Source organism: Bos mutus, chromosome 20, assembly GCF_027580195.1.
Source record: "Bos mutus isolate GX-2022 chromosome 20, NWIPB_WYAK_1.1, whole genome shotgun sequence".
NCBI classification, from domain to species: domain Eukaryota; kingdom Metazoa; phylum Chordata; class Mammalia; order Artiodactyla; family Bovidae; genus Bos; species Bos mutus.
Genome location: NC_091636.1, coordinates 24,206,392 through 24,231,039, shown reverse-complemented (window position 1 = coordinate 24,231,039; position 24,648 = coordinate 24,206,392). Strand labels below are relative to the sequence as shown.

The 24,648-nt window shown below is 37.6% G+C and overlaps 1 protein-coding gene across 5 annotated transcripts in view; it reads left to right on the top strand.

Moving 5' to 3' along the window:
• The first annotated feature begins 3,063 nt into the window (after positions 1 to 3,063).
• ADAMTS6 (ADAM metallopeptidase with thrombospondin type 1 motif 6) overlaps positions 3,064 to 24,648 on the top strand; it is a 305,836-nt gene continuing 284,251 nt past the window's right edge. For 3 of the 5 annotated variants that reach the window (XR_011461451.1, XR_011461450.1, XM_005892772.2), the window contains exons 1-3: positions 3,069 to 3,637; positions 10,708 to 11,080; positions 13,882 to 14,246. Coding sequence is in view for 2 of the 5 variants with exons in the window: in XM_005892772.2 (XP_005892834.1) it covers positions 10,984 to 11,080; positions 13,882 to 14,246 (462 nt within the window). In the remaining 3 variants the exon portion in view is untranslated. Of the gene's footprint in view, positions 3,638 to 10,707; positions 11,081 to 13,881; positions 14,247 to 24,648 lie in introns of all 5 variants that reach the window. The other 2 variants (XR_011461452.1, XM_070357524.1) reach the window with 1 other exon arrangement.

Below are 24,648 nucleotides of genomic sequence, written 5' to 3'. Positions count from 1 at the left end.
ATGTGTAGTATTAGGAGGGCAAAATATTAATATAGTGTTTACATTTCAAGATAAGGAATGCATGTGCGCTTAGTCGAGTCCAGCTCTTTGGGACTTATGGGCTGTAGCCTCCCAGGCTTCTCTGTCCATGGGATTCTCTAGGCAAGAATACTAGAGTCTGTAGCTATTCTACTCTCCAGGGGATCTTCCTGACCCAGGGATTGAACCTGGGTCTCCTTGCATTGCAGGCAAATTCTTTACCAGCCTAGCCACCAGGGAAGCCTGATAAGAAATGAGGAGGAACCAATAGATTAAAAGAGTTACATGGTTACATGGGTAGCTTCTTTTTGTGAAAATACATTAGGATAACACTTTCATCAAGATATATTTATGTACTTTTCTTTATGAATATTCTACTTCATTAAAAAGTTCTTTAAAAAGGAGACATAAGAGATCAACCTAATGCAATGTATAGATCTGATTCCAATAAGTTTTTAAGCCTTTATTTGCAATTGAGGAAATCTAGTACTTAATGAAATGAAGGGATTGTTGTTTTAAGTCAATAGTGTAGTAGTGGCTATTTTTTTAGTCCTTATATTTTAGAAATACAGTAAATATTTAATGAATGAAATGAGATGTTATCTGAGTTTGGCTTTAAGGTAATCCAGTGGGATAGAACCAGTAATAGGAAAAGTGGACATGATGTCATACTTGTTAAAACTGGATAATGGATACATTGGGATTCATTGTACTATTTTTCTGCTTTTGAATGTGTTTGAATTTTCTGTCATGCAGTGAAAACGGACACACACACACAGAGTTAAACTGAGAATTCATCATTTCTTATGCTGATAATTTTTTACCCTTATTCTTGCTATTTTTCTTAAGTCTTTTGGAGGATAGGATGGGAATCTCTTGGAAATTTTTCATTACTCTGTTTAGACGCAGGATGGCACTCTTTGAATAAGTAATTAGCCAAAGTCCACTTCTCATTGAATAAGCTCCTTTACAGTACTGCTGTTTCCTAAGGCAGTTTGTCTTAGGTGAGAGTAAAAACTTTTCAGTCAGCTTATAGACATGATTACTACTCATACCTTAACTTTAAATTTTCTCTGCTGGCTGTGTCTACTACCAGGTTTTGATAAATTAAGGATACGTTTCAACTACTATTTCAGAGGTGGTTTGATGCAAAGCCAGCTCTGTGCCCACTCTTATTTTTAGTATTTACAGTTATTGCTAAGAGATTAGCCAACTTGTATTCAGTTCAGTAACTCAGTCGTGTCCAACTCTTTGTGACCCCGTGGACTGCCAACTTGTATATTTTAATGTAAATATCTATCTATATCTATATATCTCCATATGAATCATCTTTATTTAAAACTGTCAGTTCCAACCTCAGGTCATGTTTCTACATTTTAATGGAATTGAGCCAGATAAAACTGATTAAGGTCAAGATGCAAACTATTGACTGTGGACAGATGCTTTCCCCTTTCAGTCCTCAAAGAAGAATAGAAATAACTGTATTCTTGGATGTTCTCAGTCTGATTCATGCCTTCTTTAGCCAACTATTCATGTATTCACCAGAAGTATTACACCTACTACCTCCGGTGTAGGAAGAAAAAAAAAAAAATCAAATGAGCAATAGTGTTAACAGAAGCTTGAAACTTAAGAGCTGGTATTCAGAAACGCCCTCCTCCCTATCCCCTTCCCTCCGGTCCAATTCCCCTTTCTGGTTCTGGCCATCGGAAATTGACTTGGCATTAACAGCGAACTGGAATTTCGAGGCGTCAATTCCCAGCCTCCCCCCTCACCCCCACCCCCCCGTCCGTCCCACCCCCCCCGCCCCCCCGCCCCCCCGCACTCCCCACCCCTCGGAAACTCTTAAACCTCTCTCTACCCTCCTCTCAACGGTAGAGACAGATAAATGATACAGCAGATTACACCGCTGAAAGGCAACATTTGTCCTGAGCTATTTTCACATTTTTTCCTGTTTCCGATTTGTGTGCCAGACTTTGTTTGCTTTCTTAGGACATGGAAAACATATTTGGGCATTTCACTCACAGTTTAATGCCAGTGGCTTTTCCCCAGCAAATGAAAGTGAAAGTGCTACGTTGTAGCCTTGTTTTATCTTTAAAGTGGGGACTGGCAGCTGGTGTGTATGGAGTTGGTGGGGGAGGGGTTGGATTGGGAAACTTGAAGAACCAGTTTTCAGGTTTTGTTTGTTTATCTTGAGATAGCAGGAGGGTATCTGCCCCCTCCCCCGACTCTGGGGTCTGACTTGGGATTTATTTTCGTTGGGGCAGTCATTGAAGTTTCATTCAATATACTGTCTTAAAAATATATATATACTTGTAGCTTTCCCCGGTTGCACTTTAAAACACCATCCAGTCTCACCCTCATCTGGAAATAATGCAAGCTTCTCTCTCTTCCCCCGCTCTCTCTCCTCCCCCACTTTTTTTTTTTTTTTCTTTTAAAGCCCCACATAACCTGAAGTCAGTAATCAGATGGAAAATGTGCTGGTCTTAGTTTATTTTAGTCTACTTTCCCTTTTGTTGGCAATTTTGCTTGTTGAGGTATATTAAGGGGGAGAAAAAGCTCACACACAGGCATTTTGTGCACTTGTAGCTACGGAGTCTTGAAATCTGCCAAGATGTTTGATTGATGTTTACTATAGTTTCCTCAGAGACACTGTTTATGTGAAACTTTTAACATTGTTGTGTGGACTTTAAAAAAAATACACGAAGAAGGGTACCAGAGATCTTAACAGTGACATTAGTTCACCTAGCCATTCATCCTCCCTCCCCCTTGCCTTTTCCAAGAAACTACTAATCACAAACCAAGCTAGAATTTCTAAAAGAAGTTAGAGGAAGAGGAGGAAACGAGGCGGAGTGGGGAAGGGGATTGAGGTTAGAAGGGCCAGAATTTCTCATTCACAGGGTGGAAAAGTTGACATTGTCTAAACCCTTCTGAATGGCTGGTAGTTGGTTACCCCGATTGTACCTCTACCTCCCCTCCCCCTCCACGTGACGACCCAGGACACATGCGCACCCGACGCAGCCCGGCACATCTGCAGACTGACGTCAGTGTGCTCTGCCTCTGAGGAAAAGCTGCCAAAATTTTCTACTGCTGCAATTCAAGTTGGCTGGGGGCCGGTAGTGAGATCTAGGGCTACTTCAACAAAACTTTGCTGCCCTTCCTGCTCTTCTTGTCTTCTTTTCTCCTGATACCTTTTGATGCTCTTCACATGTTATTTGCATAGCAAAGGCACTAAGCTGTCCAGGAAGAGAGGGCACCACTTCCACCCCCAATAAGTCTTTTTTTTTTTCTTCCTTCCTTTCTTTTTTTTTTTTCTTTTTTTTTTTTTTTTTTTTGGAGGGAGGGGGTGCGGGAGAGAAAGGGGGTTTGCAAAGGCAGCATCTCAGGATGATAGCCTGGATGTATTGAAGGCATCTTTTTTTCTGCCAAATCGGAAAGTCCGTTCTCTAAAGCCCGGGTTAGCCAGACTATAGGGTTTTATTCTGGCTGCAGAATAACTAACTCACTGCTGTGGCTTTGCAAAGGGGGGCAGAAAAAAAAGAGGAGAGGGAGTACGTGAGTCGTCCAGTGCAATCTCTATTGTTTGAAACTTACTTTTTATCAGAATTTGAAGATGAAAACGGTAAGGAAGAGTTCACAATATTCAATGAAACCGTTTTTTTTTTTTAAATTAAAACTTGTGCTTTGCTTGTCTTCCGAATAACGCGTAGAAAACTTTTTTTGTGTGTGTTTTTTTTTTTTTTTTTTTTTTTTTTTTTTTTTTTTTTAATGGCAATGAGTGAGCTTGACTGAACTCATTTTACAGATAGAAATCTTTTAACTCCAGACTAGTCGGGGGTTGGAGAATTCTGGGTCTTGCAAATATTTTATGATGCAAAAAGAAATATATGTTTATTATACAAATAGACATGTTTTGTGAAGTATGACTTGATTATGATTTTTGTGGTCTTTAATCACCAAATAGTAATTGGGAAAGCAATAATGATGTGATTTTAATCTGATTTTCAGTTCTTAAAAAAAGACCTGCATTTTACAGTTTTAAGTCAGTGTCTTTAGTCAGACAAGTGCATATTTTATGCCTGGGCTCAGAGGGCAGAATTAATGTGCTAGCTATAGTCCCGATGCTCTAGATATGTTAAGCTCTTAATAGGCTAATCAAAGAGATGGAAACGTGTGTTTTTGATTTACTTTTGGCCACTTGGGACATGGTAGGCTCATAACCCTCTGGAGCCTTGAATATCGGGATATGTCCGTGTATATGGTATATGGGATCAAAGTTCAGAGACTGGAGAGGAGACTGTGCTTCAGGGGTTATTGGAAAGCTGCCTTCAGATAATGTTTACTATAATTCCTGTCTTTGGTAATTTCTTTCCTTGTTGTAGTGGAAGCAAAGAGAGGGAGAGAGTGAGAAAGCGCACTCAGAGGGAACAAGAGAGTGAGTTTCTTACTCTTGTTTTTATTTGAGCTGCCGGTGCAACGCGTTTGGGCCAAATGCCAACTGTCTGGGTCACACGCGTTTTATCCAAATAGATTTAGCGCTGCTGTCTGGAAATGGGCTGCTGAATGTTAACTTTAGGATCAACTCAACCAGGGCAGCTCAGACTGTTACCCTCTGTCTGGGTGAAGAGGGGTGGGGGTGGGGGGGTTCGGGGGGGGGGCGAGTGTGTGCAGAATGACGGAGGAAAGGGGAAACTGAACTATTGCTTGGAACTTTTAAAAACACACTGGAGTGTGATTTTCAACATACTCTTTTATGTTCAAATTTCTTGGACAATTTTTTTTTTCTTTCCTTTTTTAGGTTATGTTGATTAGACTGAAACTTAGATGTGTGAATGACAGCTCTCAAAATTCATGACAGGAAAATAAACTTAACATAAGACTGATGTAGTTGAAAGGAAATTGAGAAAATTAATTTTGGAGATAATTGTTTTCCTGTGTTTCACCGAAGTGGTAGCTGCAGTTCCAGTTTATATTAATTTAGTGTTTATATGTGATCATTGGTATTTTAGATTTTTGAAGAATAGCTATAGAGGCAAATAAGCTGATTTCAAACAAATCAACTTCATTCAGTTTCTTACAAATGGCAGCAAATGAAATCTGTGTTGTGGTATTAATATTTTTGTGATTTTCAAGGGCAAAACTCTCTAACCTCAAGACTTGAAATACTTTAATACTTTTCATGTCTGAGCCATTGCATGTAAGATTAATTCTTACTCTTGTCTATTCTTACTACTTCCTCTTCATTTCCTTAGCAACCATTAGTAGCTGCTGGTGCTTTGGGATGGTCCTCTATGCCAAATCTTATGCTGTGTGTGACTTTTCTGAGAGAATAAAGAGAGCTAACATATTAAGAGAGTTGATAGCACATTCTCTGGAACATTTCTGGGGCGAAGAGTAAAAGGTGGAAGAAGTGGATAGCTCTCTTGGTTCTACCAAAGGATTATCAACATTTTGAGCTAATGTCAAGAGAAAAAGGTGTTTCTGTTTTTCAGGAGAGAAGTTATAATACAGATAACGTATTTAACTTGCCATCTGGAAAAACAGTTGGGCACTACGTGTAATTTGGGGCTTGATTTTTATAAAATAATATTGTGTATTTTTGCTTTTGGCTCGTTTGCTTTTCTTGTTAGGTAAGTTTTAAGTCTCCTTAACTACACCTTTCCTTGGAAAGCAGTCTCACAGAATTTATGAATGACCTGTAAACTTTTGTATTTCAAGCCTTAGCGTATAATGGTGGTGGTTTTATTGCTAAGTTGTGTCTGACTCTTGCAACCCCATGGACTGCAGCCCGCCAGGCTCCTCTGTCCATGGGATTTCCCAGGCAAGAATACTGTAGTGAGTTGACATTTCCTTTGCCAGGGATCATCCCAACCCAGGGATCGAATCCGTGTCTCCTGCATTGCAGGTGCATTCTTTACTAATTGAGTCACCAGGGTAGCTAAATATTTGTTGAATGAATAATTGGAAAATGAAATGAGAAGTTAATTTTCACGTATAAAAATTTAAGTACCTGAAGGAAGTGTAGTATTATTGCTTCCTCAGTGAAGACAAAATCAGCTTTAAAAAAATAATCAGAATTAAGATGAATGAAAGAAGTCATGAAGGATGTTATACGTGTTCTTTAGCTCCATAATGATAGTTCTCGAGAGAAATTATTACCTTGGCTACTCCTAGATCATTTGAATCGGAAGTACAGATGATAGAGGAAGAAGACAAGTAAGTACCCTTCAACCAGGGTGGACTACTGAGGAAATCAGTAAAGTTTAAGTGTTTTAAAATTATTTCTACTTAGTGTCACTTTGATCAATGGAAGCAGGTAAATGATCCCTTAACTCTACTGATTGGTGCATTTTTCTTAGGGGAAAAAGTCTATGTAAAATCAATGTAAAATGGAAGTTTTGATTCTGTTTTCAAATTTAAAGTAGTTTAAGTCCAGTTATCATGACCTAAATTCTTTACTGTTCACTCTAGTAGATAACATGACCTAGTTGATTCCATCATCATATCCAACTGTTCCACATTCTTAATGGATGGAGGAACATGAAACTCCTTGAAGGCAGGCCTTTGAAAAATGAGGAGTCAGATATTGAGGAGAAGGGGACTAACATTTATTTAACTATTAAAGTGAAGCATGTTGGCACTTTACATCATGTATAATCTAATCTCTCAGCAAGTCTTTGTAAGGTAGATATCATAATCATGTTTTTATAGATGAGGAAACATCTATTATAGTTAAGTAACTCGCAGTCAAAACAGGATTCAAAACCTTTTGTATATTCCACAGCATAATGCTTCTGCTTTCCAATGTAAGGACATTATGCTTTTTGGATAATTATGTACTATTTTAATATTAATCTGAATTCTGGAAACTATATCTGGAAAAATTAGTACCTATACATATTTGCTTATGATGTCCAGATTAAATTCTCCAGTAGGTGTCAGAAAGTAAGTTCAGCTGTTCATTTTTATTGTTTGGTGACTAAGAGTGGTTAGATATATTAGTTGTTGTTGACTTTAATTGAACTTAAGCCCACTCATTTACTTATTATTAAATTTCTTCACTGGCACTGGAAGCTTGAAAAATGTGAGGAGGGGAGGAAGGAATGAGAATGGAGAAAGAGAGTGAAATTTATTGAGTGCCTATGTGCCAGATACTGTAGCCAGTGGTAGAACCAGGACTATCGCACTGGTTTGTTTATCTTCAAAACTTCTGCTCTTTCTATTATGCACCAATGTTCTTTTTTTAATACAAGTTCTTAAATCAAATATTAGTGTACTTTTGGGCAGGTAGTTCATACTACTTTTTCTCTGGATATTATACTTGCTTACTTAACTTGGGCACTTATAAGATAGTGGTAGTAATGGTAAAAGTAGAGGTTAAAAAACTGTGAAGAGCAGGAAATTTCTCAAGGGGAAAAAACAGTTGTTTCCTAAACATGGCTCATTATAAGTTTGTCAGTTTTAGAGCCTAGGAAAATAGGAAAAAAAGGATAAATATGATTCACTACAAATCTATCATCACTTACTAGAAATTAACTCAAATATGTTTATTATATGTTCCTCTTTAAAGGAAGATTAAAGTATATGAGGGACACACTTAATGTCAGATATTTTAATGCCCAGCACTCAAGTAATCTGAAGAAAGAACAATGAAGAGTAAATGTTCATGAAGCAACAGTTAAGCAGTTGGAGACAGTACATAAATAGGCTGGGAATCAAGATAACTGCATTAGTTTCTTTACTGTTGGAGCTTGTACAACATAGGTTTGAGCTGCAAGTCCACATATACATGAAATTTTTTTTTTTTCAGTAATAATACTATAGCACTACACTATCCTTGATTAGTTGAGTCTATTAGGAGAAGCCACATACGTAGAGGGCCGCCTGTAGTTTATAATTTACATTTTTGCAGAAACTGGATACTGCCCACTCACACATAATTCAAGGGTCAGTTGTGCTGTTATTGAATGATAGTGTGATTTAATCTCTTTATAGATTTTTGCCTGAGAAATAATATATAGTGCCTGTTGTTTTGCCTAAATCACTATAGAAGAAATTTTGAGATAAAACAGTTATTGTGTATCAAGTTGCTTAAAATTTCACATTAATTAACATCACTTATGAATATTTAGCTTGATACTGGTCATATGCAATTACTATTGAATATTTAAGTTAGAGTAATTGAAAATGGAAATGTGATATAATAGAAAGAATTTAGACTTTAAAGCCAGATAATCTTATATATGACTCTCTACCCTGCTGTTTTCAAGTTATGTGGCCACTATGAGCTTCAACTTCTTTATCTGTAAATTAGCAGCTGTATTAGTTATCAGTTGGTGCAAAAATTATCACCATAAACTTAGCAGCTTACAGAATACACATTTATTAACAGTATCTGTGAGTCAGGAGCCTGGGCATGGCTTACTCTGTCTTGTGCTTCAGAGTCTCTCAAGAGGCTGTAGTTAAAAGTGTATGAAACGAGATGCCAGTCCAGGTTCAATGCAGGATACTGGATGCTTGGGGCTAGTGCACTGGGACGACCCAGAGGGATGGTATGGGGAGGGAGGAGGGAGGAGGGTTCAGGATGGGGAGCACATGTATACCTGTGATGGATTCATTTTGATATTTGGCAAAACTAATACAATTATGTAAAGTTTAAAAAAAAAAAGTGTTGGTAAGGACTAAGGGAACCACAGAGCACTTGAGTGGGGAGGGATATGCTTATAAGCTCACATATTCAAGGTTTAGTTCCTTGCAAGCTATAGCATCGGGGGCTGCATTTCCTAGCTAGTGGTTATCTGAAGGCTGCTCTCAGTTCCTTGCCATGTGAGCCTATCCATATGGCAGCTTGTTTCGTCAAAGTCCAGTAAGGGAGTCTACCGTTAACATGGAAGTCAGAATCTTTTGTAATCTAATCATGGAAGTGACATCCTCTCACCCTTGAGGTATTATATTAGTTAGGATCAAATTACTCCAAGGAAGGAGGTTACAGAATGGCAGGGGTATTAGGATTCAGGATCACTGGGGCCATTCCTCACATAGGGGCAATAATACCTGCTTTATAAGATTGTAATGAATATTAAAAGGAGTAACATAATTTAAAGTTCTCTTTGTTTTAGACCTGACCTTAAACTACCTTTCTAGATATTACCTGTCTTCTGCATAGGAACAAAACTTAATATCATTACTAATAGTATTTTCCATTTTTTCTTGCCATCTATACTTTGTGGAATCTGTTTCTTTAATTTGTAATGATTGCCCCCAGAAACTTGACTTGTCAAATTCTGTTCATCTTCCAGGGTGTATCTCAAATGTTATTTTTTTTCATAACCTTTTCTTCACCTATCTTTCTTTGACTCAGAAGTCATCCCCTTCATCTGATCTCTTATAAATGCCTTTGTAAGCTTATTATGGCATATGTCAGTCTGTATTGAATTTTTTCTTTTTCCTTAGATTATGATCGCCTAAAGGGCAAAGACTGTGTCTTAATCTTTTCTTATCTCCATGTTGTTATAGCATCATTTTTAAAACACATAAGACAACAGTTGTTGATTGGTTAAATTAGTTTTCAAGATTTATCAATTTAATAATTTGTAGACACAGACTTAAGAAACTTGAAATGATTGTGGGTTTTTTATACATTGTAATAACCAATATTTCTAGCACTATAGGGAATGAAGTATTCCAAATAAGTTAATTTTACAGTTAAGCTTTTGAATATCAGATATTTAGCTATAACACCGTCATATACACAACATGAACTATTAAGCTATATAAGGACCATTTCTCTCTACCTTCAATGTATTACTTTGGGTTTCTAAAGCTACTTTTTGGTTTTTCCTCTTTTTTTGGTTAACTTTTGTTGCTTTTACTGAGCTACTTTTTAGTCCTTTTTTTGTTTCCTTATTTTAAAGTGCTGTGTGCTGGAAAATCAGGTAGCCAAATAGGCCAGTGTTCTGTATAAAATGTGAAATCATGGCCTCTGAGTGAAATTGTAAGTCAGAAGAAAAGTACATGAGATAGGACATGAAATCTGTTGTGTAACCTGAACTGAATTTTTAAAAATTCTTTTCAGAAAATGAATTACTTTTCTTTATAGTTATATTCTAGATAAATTGTCTCATATGTGTTGCTTTATGAGTCAAAAGATTTCCAGATAAATCAAGGGTTACAGTAAATGTGGTTCAGCTTTTCAGAAGTTTAATCTATGCTACTGTCTGAGTTTTCACAAATAGCTGCTTAATACCACTGTGTATTTATAGATCTACTCTCTAAGAAAAAAATGACAGGTAACAAATCAAACTCTAGATAGAGGTGTACTAAATGTTAGAGAATACAGTCACATATGTTTATCACTTTCATAAAATGAACTTTGTGAAGTCAGCCTGGTTTTTATCAAAAGATTAGTCACTATACCCATACATTGTTATTTTCAAAGTTTTAAGAAGAGAATTTTTATGATCCTCTTTAGGTTCCTTCTTTGATTATCAGGTAGCTTTGGTATTATCCTTCTAAACATTTAGGTTTCCAATTCGGTACTTAGTCTTGTGAATATTTATTTACACTATGAAGGACAACAATGGTCTGATTTAATTATGTAATTTTGTAGTATATGTCCTTTGGCAAGCATTCTGCAATATAGATCTGTCCATTCAGAATGTTTTTCAATTAACTTAATTTTTTTTTTTCTAGGTTAAAAAATGGCCATACTTTAGTGACTATTCAGCCTAATTCTCTGCTTATGAAAATTTCCATCATTATTTTTTTCATTTTGGATTGAGAAAATGAATCCAAATATAGAAGAAAGTACCAGATGTTGGGGGAAAATACCTGCTAAATAGTGGAACGTCTAATAACTAATCTGCAAGAAGTTGTAAAGAAATAAAATTGTTATGCTTCGATTTTGGTATGGTATTGACTCTCTAGAACATAGGTAGCCCTCTAAAAAATCATCCAGTTTTCTAAATTATGGAAATTTTGTGGAAGACGTTTACCTGGATTTTGAGCCTCATCATGGCTTCATCGGAATTTCATAGTGACTACAGGCTTTCATACAGTTCTCAAGGTAGGATTCCTGCTTTTGAAACTGACAAAAAAATATTGCTATTAATCTTACAAGGAAAGATTCTGAATATTTAGTTGAACGAACATTTTCTTTCAGATGTGTAATGGTAGGAGCAGAGACCTACTGTGTCAATTCAGTGCTAGTTCATAAATGTTAATGACTATAATAGACTTTTAACTTGTCCTACTAGTATTTAACATCTAGTGCATTTTAGAGTTGACTGGTCTTCCTCAGAAGACCCTAGCCTCTTCTTCTGATTCTTAACTTTACTAATACACTCACTGTCAGGGTTTACAATAAAGATCATGTTCAAAAGGAATCCAAAGGTTATTGCTATAGAAGAATAAGAAACCAGACAAATTCTGACGTAAGATCCTTGTGGACCCTTAATATAAAAATGTGTTTCCAAACTTAAGAATTCTGATCTAAGGACTAGAAGCTAGATAAAAGAATTAGAAGTTCAACTTGTCAAGTTCTAATCCATGTGTGAAACTTGCTGAGTCATGTCCAACTCTTTGCGACCCCATGAACTATACAGTCCAGGGAATTCTCTAGGCCAGGATACTGGAGTGGGTAGCCTTTCCCTTCTCCAGGGGATCTTCCCAACCCAGGGATCAAAGCCAGGTCTCCCGCATTGCAGGTGGATTCTTTACCAACTGAACCACAGATCAGATCAGTCGCTCAGTCATGTCCGACTCTTTGCGACCCCCTGAATCGCAGCATACCAGGCCACCCTGTCCATCACCAACTCCCGGAGTTCACTCAGACTCACGTCCATCGAGTCAGTGATGCCATCCAGCCATCTCATCCTCTGTCGTCCCCTTCTCCTCCAGCCCCCAATCCCTCCCAGCCTCAGTCTTTTCCAATGAGTCAACTCTTTGCATGAGGTGGCCAAAGTACTGGAGTTTCAGCTTTAGCATCATTCCTTCCAAAGAAATCCCAGGGCTGATCTCCTTCAGAATGGACTGGTTGGATCTCCTTGCAGTCCAAGGGACTCTCAAGAGTCTTCTCCAACACCATAGTTCAAAAGCATCAGTTCTTCGGTGCTCAGCTCTCTTCACAGTCCAACTCTCACATCCATATATGACCACAGGAAAAACCATAGCCTTGACTAGACGAACCTTTGTTGGCAAAGTAATGTCTCAGCTTTTCAATATGCTATCTAGGTTGGTCCACAAGGGGAGCCCATAATTTTAGTCCATAAAATTGAACTTTTTGTCATAGAAAAGATGTTACCAGAGTTCCTAGGAATGAAGATCATTTTGTTTTCCACAGACCAGTCCAATTCTTAAAGAGTTATTGGAAGCATACCTTTTTGAATTCTGCTCCCATGAATGTATAGTAGCAGATCTTTTTTTTTCTGTCCTGATAAGCCAGATTTTCAGGACCATTATGGATTGATGTATATATCTAAGAAGTCCATATGTACAAAATGTGCCTCTCAAATCAACAAAGCCATAGCATTTAATATAAACTGTTATTTATAATTGAAATAAGTATTATTTTTAATTTTTTTTCCATTTGGTCATGGTTTCATGGGAGTTTATATTTGTGGGTGAACTTCATATTTAGACAGTGAAGCAGTGTGCAGACATTTGGTTCTGCCTTAGTGATAAACTTAGCTAAAGGACGATATGGTTAAGAAGGTAAATTGGTAATATTTAGTGCATCTAAGTGAGGAAAATGTATTTAATAGTCTTCTGAATTTTTTATCGATCTGATAATTTTTAAACAACTGTACTGTAATAAACATACCATATAATCACCCATTTAAAGTGTACAATTCATTGGTTTATAGTTACTCACAGAGTTGTACAACCATCATAACAATCAAATTTAGAACATTTTATCAACCCCAAAAGAAACTGAACTCATTAATGGTCACTCCCCACTTCCCTCCAAACCACCTTATCCCCAGTCCTAGGCAACCTCTGGTCTATTTTTTGTCCATAGAGGTTTGCCTATTCTGTGTGACTGGTTCTTTTCACTTAGCCTATTGTTTTTATAGTATTAGATAATGAACTTTGATTATGAAGGCTGTTATGAAGATTCATTCATGTCATAACATGTTTCAGTATTCCTTTTTATTGTACAATAATTTGTTGCATAAATATATCACATATTATTCATCATTCATTCATTTATCAATTGATAGACATTTGGGTTATTTACCCCTTTTGGTTATTATGAATAATGCTGCTATGAACATTTTTGTGCAAGTTTTTGTGTGGATGTATGTTTTCATTTCTCTTGTAAAAATACCTGAGAGTGAAATTGCTGGGTCAGATGCTAGTTCTATGTTTAACTTTTTGAGGAACTGCTAGGCTGTTTTCCAAAGTGGTTGCTGTATTTTACCTTGTGACTGATAATTAAAAAAAAAAAAAAAAAGTTCAACAAGGCTGTGGAGATTCTGTGTAAACTCTTTTGGGTAACTTTCACAACATTTTATCTGAATGAAATTCTGTTGTTTTAAATATGTGTACTTTTACCAATATTCTTATGTACTATAGAATTTAGCTCTTAGAATTCATGTTTTCAGAATTAAATTAAAAAAAAAAAGCCTTTCAAAAAACTTTAAAATACTTTTTAAAGGAATGGAATATTTGGAATTTAATTCATCTTGAGATTTTAAACTTTTGCTCTTTCATTTTTGCTTAATATAACATGTTTTCCCTAACTTCATATAAAATAATGCATAGTTTTAAGGAATATAGTTGCTTATACTGCTACTTCTTTGATCTGTTAAATTTTCTTTTCTTCCATGTGTTTTTTCTGGATTTTCTGCCTTGTGATTACAAAAGAGGAATTCCTGACTTATCTAGAACACTACCAGCTAACTATTCCAATAAGAGTTGATCAAAATGGAGCTTTTCTCAGCTTTACTGTGAAAAATGATAAACACTCCAGGAGAAGACGGAGTATGGACCCTATTGATCCACAACAGGCAGTATCTAAGTTATTTTTTAAACTTTCAGCCTATGGCAAGCACTTTCACCTAAACTTGACTCTCAACACAGATTTTGTGTCCAAACATTTTACAGTAGAATATTGGGGAAAAGATGGACCCCAGTGGAAGCATGATTTTTTAGACAACTGTCATTACACAGGATACTTGCAAGATCAACGTAGTACAACTAAAGTGGCTTTAAGCAATTGTGTTGGGTTGGTAAGTAGCTGTTATAATTTTAAATTTCTGATGGGGAAATAAATTCACAATATAAATGTCTTTTCTCAGGTTAATAATATACACACATATATTTATATGGTTTATCTAGGAAAGGAAACATTCTAAAATTTTTGTTATTTCTATTGCCTTTGCTTTTGATAATCTTTTTCATGTTTGCATTGAACTTTCAAAGTAGGAACAATTTTTTAAACCCCGTATTATTAGTAGAGGAGTGAATGAAACCTCTCATTTCCTTTTAGAGTTAAATTTTTCTGATCAAATACTATATGCTTAATGCATAGACAAAACTCAGTCTTTGATGAGGAACTTAAGGGTATTGTGTGTATGTATGTGTTTGTATTACGCAGGAAACCATGACACTGATTACCTCTTTAAGTTTCTTTCATGTCTTTCTCTGGTAATCAACATAACTTAAAATTACTCATGACCTACTTAGGTTTATAAGTCCTTGAAGCAAAATCTTATATATCAATCAATGTCTCTTTAGAAAATATTTTTTCCTACATTTATCTGATAATTGATGATAAATCTTATTTTACCCTGAAACTGGATTTCAAGAGTATAGGTTCTATGCTGGGCATTTGAGTCCATTCTAGTCTAATGGTAAATACACAGTTCAAGGCTGCACATAGTAATGGTTGTAGAACGAAGCACATTCTTCCATTTCTACTTCCTGTATTTCACACTTCATCTACTGCTTTTCATGCCAGTGTAGATGTTCTGTTAAAGCTTTATTGGTTTAAAAGAGTATAGACATTTTGATGCTCAACTCACATTTTCAGAAACTGTTTTTCTTCCTTACTCTATCACATCCATATCCTCAATCTTATTTCAGTATAAAAAAGTATATGGAGTTGAGTTTAGATAGGTTCTAAATTTCAAAGAAGTATTAAGAACCACATAGTTGAGAAAAATTTTTGCTATGGGTATATATAAGAATTTGCTCAAATGTCAATTTTCTGTAATGTTAATAAGTCAAAATGATTACTAAGATTTTGATATTTGGATTATTTCCTATGCTGCTGCTGCTAAGTCACTTCAGTCGTGCCCGACTCTGTATGACTCCATAGACGGCAGCCCACCAGGCTCCCCCGTCCCTGGGATTCTCCAGGCAAGAACACTGGAGTGGGTTGCCCTTTCCTTCTCCAATGCATGAAAGTGAAAAGTGAAAGTGAAGTCGCTCAGTCGTGTCTGACTCTTCACGACCCCATGGACTGCAGCCTTCCAGGCTCCTCCGTCCATGGGATTTTCCAGGCAAGAGTACTGGAGTGGGGTGCCACTGCCTTATAATATAGACATATTGAATACATTCATCACTAGTTTCTTTGTCTCTAAGCAGTTTTAAACTTTATATACAAAAGAGAGTTCTCTTTTTGAATAAATTATCCAAACTAATTATTTTTAAACTTATGACATTTGCTGTTAAGTATGATAGAAAAATACTGTTCCTAGTCATTAACCAAGCTCTTTAAATTTGGCATTAATTATGCCATTGATAATTTTAACACGGTGGTCAAATGAACAGATCTGAGATTTAGAAAAAAAGCTAATTCCATTGTGAAGCTGAAGGAAGAGGAGTGATTGGAGATATGAAGATGAGTTAGATCTTATAGGAGATAAGGAAAGTCTATACCAAGACCATGGCACTGGGAATGGAGCAGATAGAATAAATTTGAACCTCATTTTGGTGAGAAAACTTATAGGATTTGTGTCTTATTGGTTTTTCTTCCCTAGCATACATTAAGTAGTGGATATTTAATAATATTTTAAAAAATTGAAATATCATTGAACTGGCTGTGAAATGGAGGAGAGAAAGTAATTGAAGATGATTGAGATTTCACATTTGGATGAGGCTGTATATGAATTTTACTAATAGAGAAAAGTCATGGTAGTGGAATTTTAAAGGAAATGGATTTTAAAGGAAGATGAAGATAGTGATTTTGATATAGTAAATGTGAAGAATCTGAAGGAATAAAGGTTAAAGATTCTAGTTGGCTTTTGGAAAATATAGCTTTGAAATTTAGAAAAGAATTTTATTCTGGAAACAAATAATTTGAGAATTGCTGATATAAGTGATTACTGATGGAATGGTGAAAGATGTTGTTAAGGCAAAGGTGAGAAGAAGGTTATAAATGGAATCTGTACTTAAGGGAGTAGCAGAGTGTCACTCATCTGTTTTTCATCCTCATTGAAACTTTCTGTGTCTCTTGTTCTCTTTTTTCCTATTCATTAGCACCTGTTTTGGGCTTCCCTTGTGGCTCAGCTGGTAAAGAATCCACCTGCAGTGCGGGAGACCTGGGTTTGACCCCTAGGTTCCGAAGATCCTCTGGAGAAGGGAAAGGATACCCACTCCAGTATTCTGCCCTGGAGAATTCCATGGACTGTAGGGGTCATAAAGAGTTGGACCTGACTGAGCGACTTTCACTTTCACTTTTAGCACCTGTTTTGCTTCCTGTTGAAACTGTGTGGTGTTGATTCACTTTGATTTCTTGATTTAGGGTTGGTCTACCAGGTTTATAACTGAAGTTTCCATTTCGCTTTGACAACTAATAAGGAATTTGTGAGCAGATCCTATGTAAATATCCTTCCTCATCACACTTTTATTTGCCAGTTTTAGTAATCCTCACATTTATTCTTATTTTATGTCATGTTATTTTTTAAAATGTGTCCAACTCTGTGACCCCGTAGACTGTAGCCTGCCAGGCTTCCTCTGTCCATGGAATTCTCCAGGCAAAAATCCTGAAGTGGTTAGCCATTATCTTCTCCAGGGGATCTTCCCAACCCAGAGACTGAACCTGAGTCTCCTTCATTGCAGGTGGATTCTTTACCATCTGACCCAGCAGGGAAGCCCTATATCACATTACATTTTTAATCAAATGGAATATATAAATAAGTTTTTCTAAAATCCCATTTTTCTAAGGTCCTTTTTAACCAATTTTGTTTTTAATTGTTCTATATAAAAATAGTTTTCAGTGTAGAGATCATTGGTGCTTTCTAATCATATTTCCTTACCCATAATTTCAATTTACACTGCTTATACCACTCATCCATTTCCTTAGCCTTTGTATCTATTGCTTGGAATATATTCCATTCTTCTTTGGAGGCATTTTTCTTGGAGTATATGGGTTAATCAATTTCTTGAGCTAGTAATAGCTCAAGATCTTGGGGTTTCTTTTTTCCTAGGTTAGTTCCACATTTTCTTTTTGTTTACAGAATTTGCATACTTGTTTTGTTGGAGAACATTGTTAAGTAATTACCTCAGAAAAGGTGCCTGAGAAGTAAAATTTCTGTCTTTGCATGTTTCAAAGTGACTTTATGTTGCCCTCTTGTTTGGTTAATAATTTAGCTAGATATAGAAGTCTAGGTTCAAAAATAATTTTCCTTTAGGACCATGGATGTTGGAATTGGGAAAAGGAAATATGGGGTATCAAAATTATCTCTATGGTTTTATATCTTAGGAAAAGATATAAAGGTCTAAGCTGATTTATTTTTCAGTTCAGTTCAGTTACTCAGTCGTGTCCGACTCTTTTCGACCCCATGAATCTCAGCACGCCAGGCCTCCCTGTCCATCACCAACTCCCGGAGTTCACCCAGACTCACGTCCATCGAGTCAGTGATGCCATCCAGCCATCTCATCCTCTGTCGTCCTTTTCTCCTCCTGCCCCCAATCCCTCCCAGCATCAGAGTCTTTTCCAATGAGTCAGCTCTTCACATGAAGTGGCCAAAGTACTGGAGTTTCAGCCTCAGCATCAGTCCTTCCAAAGAACATCCAGGATCTCCTTTAGGATGGAATGGTTGTATCTCCTTGCAGTCCAAGGAACTCTCAAGAGTCTTCTCCAGCACCACAGTTCAAAAGCATCAATTCTTCGGCGCTCAGCTTTCTTCACAGTCCAACTCTCACACCCATACATGACCACTGGAAAAACCATAGCTTTGACTAGACAGACCTTTGTTGGCAAAGTAATACCTCTACTTTTTAATATGCTGTCTAGGTTGGTCATAACTTTCCTTCCAAGGAGTAAGCATCTTTTAATTTCATGGCTGCAATCACCATCTGTAGTGATTTTGGAGCCCCCAAAAATAAAGTCTGACACTGTTTCCACTGTTTCTCCATCTATTTCCCATGAAGTGATGGGACCAGATGGCATGATCTTAGCTTTCTGAATGTTGAGCTTTAAACCAACTTTTTCACTCTCCTCTTTCACTTTCATCAAGAGGCTTTTTAGTTCCTCTTCACTTTCTCCTACAAGGGTGGTGTCATCTGCATATCTGAGGTTATTGATATTTCTCCTGGCAATCTTGATTCTAGCTTGTGCTTCCTCCAGCCCAGCATTTCTCATGATGTACTCTGCATATAAGTTAAATAGGCAGGGTGACAATATACAGTCTTGACGTACTCCTTTTCCTATTTAGAACCAGTCTGTTGTTCCATGTCCTGTTCTAACTGTTGCTTCCTGACCTGCATACAGATTTCTCAAGAGGCAGGTCAGGTGGTCTGGTATTCCCATCTCTTTCAGAATTTCCCACAGTTTATTGTGATCCACACAGTCAAAGGCTTTGGCATAGTCACTAAAGCAGAAATAGATGTTTTTCTGGAACTCTCTTGCTTTTTTGATGATCCAGCAGATGTTGGCAATTTGATCTCTGGTTCCTCTGCCTTTTCTAAAACCAGCTTGAACATCAGGAAGTTCACGGTTCACGTATTGCTGAAGCCTGGCTTGGAGAATTTTTGAGCATTACTTTGCTTGTGTGTGATGAGTGCAATTGTGCAGTAGTTTGAGCATTCTTTGGCATTGCCTTTCTTTGGGATTGGAATGAAAACTGACCTTTTCCATCCTGTGGCCACTGCTGAGTTTTCCAAAATTGCTGGCATACTGAGTGCAGCACTTTCACAGCATCATCTTTCAGGATTTGAAATAGCTCAACTGGAACTCCATTACCTCCACTAGCTTTGTTTGTAGTGATGCTTTCTAAGGCCCACTTGACTTCACATTCCAGGATGTCTGGCTCTAGGTGAGTGATCACACCATCGTGATTATCTTGGTTGTGCAGCTCTTTTTTGTACAGTTCTTCTGTGTATTCTTGCCACCTCTTCTTAATATCTTCTGCTTCTGTTAGGTCCATACCATTTCTGTCCTCTATCGAGCCCATCTTTGCATGAAATATTCTCTTGGTATCTCTAATTTTCTTGAAGAGATCTCTAGTCTTTCCCATTCTGTTGTTTTCCTCTATTTCTTTGCATTGATTGCTGAGGAAGGCTTTCTTATCTCTCCTTGCTATTCTTTGGAACTCTGCATTCAAATGGGAATATCTTTCCTTTTGTCCTTTGCTTTTCACTTCTCTTCTTTTCATAGCTATTTCTAAGGCCTCCTCAGACAGCCATTTTGCTTTTTTGCATTTCTTTTCCATGGGGATGGTCTTGATCCCTGTCTCCTGTACAGTGTCACGAACCTCCGTCCATAGTTCATCAGGCACTCTGTCTATCAGATCTAGTTCCTTAAATCTGTTTCTCACTTCCACTTATAATCATAAGGGATTTGATTTAGGTCATACCTGAGTGGCCTAATTGTTTTCCCTACTTTCTTCAATTTCACTCTGAATTTGGCAATATGGAGTTCATGATCTGAGCCACAGTCAGCTCCCGGTCTTGGTTTTGCTGACTGTATAGAGCTTCTCCATCTTTGGCTACAAAGAATATAATCAATCTGATTTCAGTGTTGACCATCTGTTGATGTCCATGTGTAGAGTCTTCTCTTGTGTTGTTGGAAGAGGGTGTTTGCTATGACCAGTGTGTTCTCTTGGCAAAACTATATTAGCCTTTGCCCTGCTTCATTCTATACTCCAAGGCCAAATTTGCCTGTTACTCCAGGTGTTTCTTGACTTCCTACTTTTGCATTGCTGCTGCTGCTAAGTCACTTCAGTCATGTCCGACTCTGTGCAACCCCTTTAGACAGCAGCTCACCAGGCTCCTCTGTCCCTGGGATTCTCCAGGCAAGAACACTGGAGTGGGTTGCCATTTCCTTCTCCAATGCATAAAAGGGAAAAGTGAAAGTGAAGTCGCTCAGTTGTGTCGGACCTTTAGCGACCCCATGGACTGCAGCCTACCAGGCTCCTCTGTCTGTCGGATTTTCCAGGCAAGAGTACTGGAGCGGGGTGCCATTGCCTTCTCCGTTTTGCATTGCCGTCCCCTATAATGAAAAGGACATCTTTTTTGTGTGTTAGTTCTAAAAGGTGTTGTAGGTCTTCATAGAACCGTTCAATTTCAGCTTCTTCAGCATTACTGGTTGGGGCATAGGCTTGGATCACCATGATATTGAATGGTTTGCCTTGGAAATGAACAGAGATCATTCTGTCATTTTTGAGATTGCATCCAAGTACTGCATTTCGGACTCTTTGGTTGACCATGATGGCTACTCCATTTCTTCTAAGGTATTCCTTCCCACATAGTTAGAAAAGACCAACAACCCCATTAGACTCTCTGTTCATTTAGTTATGTTCACAACTGCCTGTCTACATTTTTCAATATTAATTCATCCATTCGTCAAATGATTATAAGTACTTATCATGTATGAGGCACTGTTCTAGGTGATAGGAGTACAACAGTGAGCAAAACAAGACTCCATATAATCATATAGCTTGCATTCTAGTGGAGGAGATGCACAATTAAGTAAATAAGAATCATAGTATGTTGGATAGTGATAAGTTCTAAGGTAGAAAAATTATTTACTAAAGACCTTAAAAGGAGTAGGAAAAGGAATGATGACATCTGAAGGATAAGATTTCCAGGTGGAGATCTTCAAATACAAAAGTCTGATTTGGGAGTGTTTGAGGAACACCAAGATTACCATGGCTAGAGCTAAGTGAGAGAGAGCAAGATTAATGGAAGGTGAAGTTAGAAAGAGAACTGGGGGCAGATGTTAGGTTTTAGAGAACACAGTAAGGAAAGAATCAGTGATGATTCCAAGCTTGGGGCCTGAGCAACTAGAATATATTAATGCTGTGCTATGCTATGCTGTCACTTCAGTCGTGTCCAACTCTGTGTGACCCCATAGACGGCAGCCCACCAGGCTCCCCCGTCCCTGGGATTCTCCAGGCAAGAACACTGGAGTGGGTTGCCATTTCCTTCTCCAGTGCATGAAAGTGAAAAGTGAAAGTGAAGTTGCTCAGTCGTGTCCGACTCTTAGCGACCCCATGGATTGCAGCCTAACAGGCTCCTCTGTCCATGGAATTTTCCAAGCAAGAGTACTGGAGTGGGTGCCATTGCCTTCTCAGGAATATATTAATAGCAGCCAGCAATGAGATGAGAAAGATGTAGGTATTAATTGAGATGGAAAGGCTGTAGTAGTAGTAGGTTGGGGGATTTTATATATCATAATTTCACATGTTGAACTTGAGATACTATATAGGATGCTAGATATACAAGCCTGGAGTTCAGGAGAGAGATGGGAGTTGTGAACTTATTTTGGGAGTCATCTGTCTGTCTATATGTCTGTATCTGTATCTATCTTTATATATGGCATTTAAAGCCAGGAGGTAATATGAACTTGCTTTGAGAGAGTATATATAGAATAAATTAGAAGTCTAAGGATTGAGCCTTTGGGTGCTCCAATAGGTTAGGGAGATCAGAAAGATGTGGAGGGGACATCTAAGAACAGTGGAGCAAGAAACCTGAAGAAAAACCAGGAAAATATCCTGGAAGCTAATAGAGGGAAGTATTTAAAGGGAAAAATGCTGCTGAGTCAAAATAAGACTAAAGACCAATAATTGAATTTATCAATGGCTTCTCTCCTAGATCTCCCTCCAGAGGGATTCAGGGCACATACACAAATACAAATATTAAGAACCAATGATATAAGATATATTGAAGTCAACAATTATTCAGGAATGGTATTGCAGTGAGTGACAATGATCCAGAAGCTAAGGTCTTTGAGGGGTGATGAAAGTGACTTTGGGTCAGTAGTTGGCAGCTACTACTTGCAGAGGGAAAAGGTGATGGTATGGGATTTGAAGGGTATGGAATTTTTTTTTTTTTTTTTTTGAGAACAGGGCGATAATTGCTTAGAAATGGCATTGAGTACAAGAAATCTTAATCCTCCCTCCAGGTCCAATAGGAGGCATGTAGGAGAGAAAGTAGCCACCATTCCAGAAGATTACAGGGACGGAAAAATGTTATTTAGGGAGATTCAGGCTTTTGTTTGAACATGATGAAATGAACATTCACAGATGAGGCAGAGGGTGTATATCAATTATATGTAATTGACCTTGAGTTTGAGAGGATATAGTCAGTGTTTTAAATGGTGAAGGGGGAAGTAGAAGATGAGATCACAAAATGTAATGTACCTAACCATACGGGGAATGGAATCCAGAGAATGAGTCTTGGGGTTTTTGGAGGGACTGGCATGTCAGGGAAAGGAGGACTCCATCATCTGACCTACAGCAGATGATCCTTTCCCCTTACCCTCCCTCTATCCACAGAGCTCCTTCTCAGATACTCTGTGCATGCTTCTGTCCTGTTGTCTCTGCATTTGCCAATCCCACTGTCTGGCTCTTTCCTAAGCTATCTGGCATATTCCTTCACTTTATTCGGGTTTCTGTTCAGATATCACCTTACAGAGGATGTTCCTGACCATCTGAAATAGTTTGTACAATTTTCTCTGTCCTCTGATTACTTTCTGTCCTCTTACTGCTTTATTTCTCTTCTTGACATATCTTGCTACCTGATTCATCATTTATTTATACAATGAATAAACAACTTTTTTTCTAGTTCTTCCCTAAAGAATATAAGCTTCATGAAAGGGCAAAACTCTTTTTTCATTTTTGTACTCCTACCATCTAGAATAGTACCTGTCATGTGATAGGCTCTCAAAGCATACTTTTTAAATAAATAGATGAAGTTAGAAGCAACCCTCAGAGACTAATGGAATTATAATATGGTGACTAAGAGTTCAGCTTCCAAAGATAGTTGAGTGAATTTGTTACTGAACTTTGCTCAATATAATTTTCTTATCTGCCAAATAGTAGTACATACTTTATAGAGATTAAGATTAAATGGGATAATGTGTATAAACAGTTTACAGACTACCTAACACATCAGATCTCTGGATTTTCTTCCAGGACCTTTACCTTCTTGAAATTAGAGATTTTATTTACCAGGTTTCTGACTATTTTTCTCCAGCAGCCTGAGTTTCTTGTTTTTGACATCTGCCCACAGTCTAGCACCTACTGTAGACCCTGCTTCCTCCACTTCATGCTTATCAAAATATCTTATATAAGCCCTCCCTTCTGCATGCACCCTCTTTTCTTCAGGAGACTTGCTCAGTTTGTTATTGCTTTGTTAATCTTCTTGGTAAAGTAATTCATAATCAGATATTAGGGTTTGTTAGTGGCCTATTCTATTATCCTGTCAGTTGTTATTATTTACCTGCTAAGTTGTGTCTGACTCTTTTGCAACCCCATGGGCTATAGAGGGCCAATCTCCTCTATTCATGAGATTTCTCAAGTAAGAATACTGGAGTTGGTTGCCATTTCCTTCTTCATGAGTTCTTCCTAACCCAAGGATTGAGCCCACATCTCTTACATTGGTAGGCAGATTTTTTACCACTGAGCCACCAGCGAAGCATTCCTGTCAGTATTTCTATTTAATTTAGGTATTGATATCCTTAAGTAAAGCCAACAATAGTGAAAATAATGTGAAGTGACTAGGCCGCTTTTTTGGTTTTTTTTGCATTCTTTTTTTTATTGTTGTTCAGTCACAAGTTGTATCTGACTCTTGGTGACCCCTGTGGTTTGCAGCACACCAGGCTCCCCTGTCCTTCACTATTTCTTGAAGTTTGGTCAAATTCCTATCCATTGAGTCAGTGATGCTATCTAACCATCTCATTCTCTGCTACCCCCTTTTCCTTCTGCCCTCAATCTTTCCCAGCATCAGAGTGTTTCCAATGAGTAGGCTCTTCATATCAGGTGGCCAAAGTATTAGCTCTTCAGCTTCAGCCTCAGTCCTTCCAATGAATATTCATGGTTGATTTCCTTTAGGATTGACTGGTTTTATTTCCTTACAGTCCAAAGGACTCTCAAGAGTCTTCTCAAGCACAATTTGAAAGCATCAGATCTTTGGCACTAAACCTTATTTATATTCCAACTCTCACATCCATACATGACTACTGGTAAAACCATAGCTTTGACTGTATGGACCTTTGTCGGCAAAGTGATATCTCTGTTTTTAATATGCTGTCTACGTTTGTCATAGCTTTCCTTCCAAGGAACAAGTGCCTTTTAATTTCATGACTGCAGTCACTATCCACAGTGATTTTGGAGCCCAAGAAAATAAAATCTGTTGCTGTTTCCACTATTCCCCTTCTATTTGCCATGAAGTGATGTGACT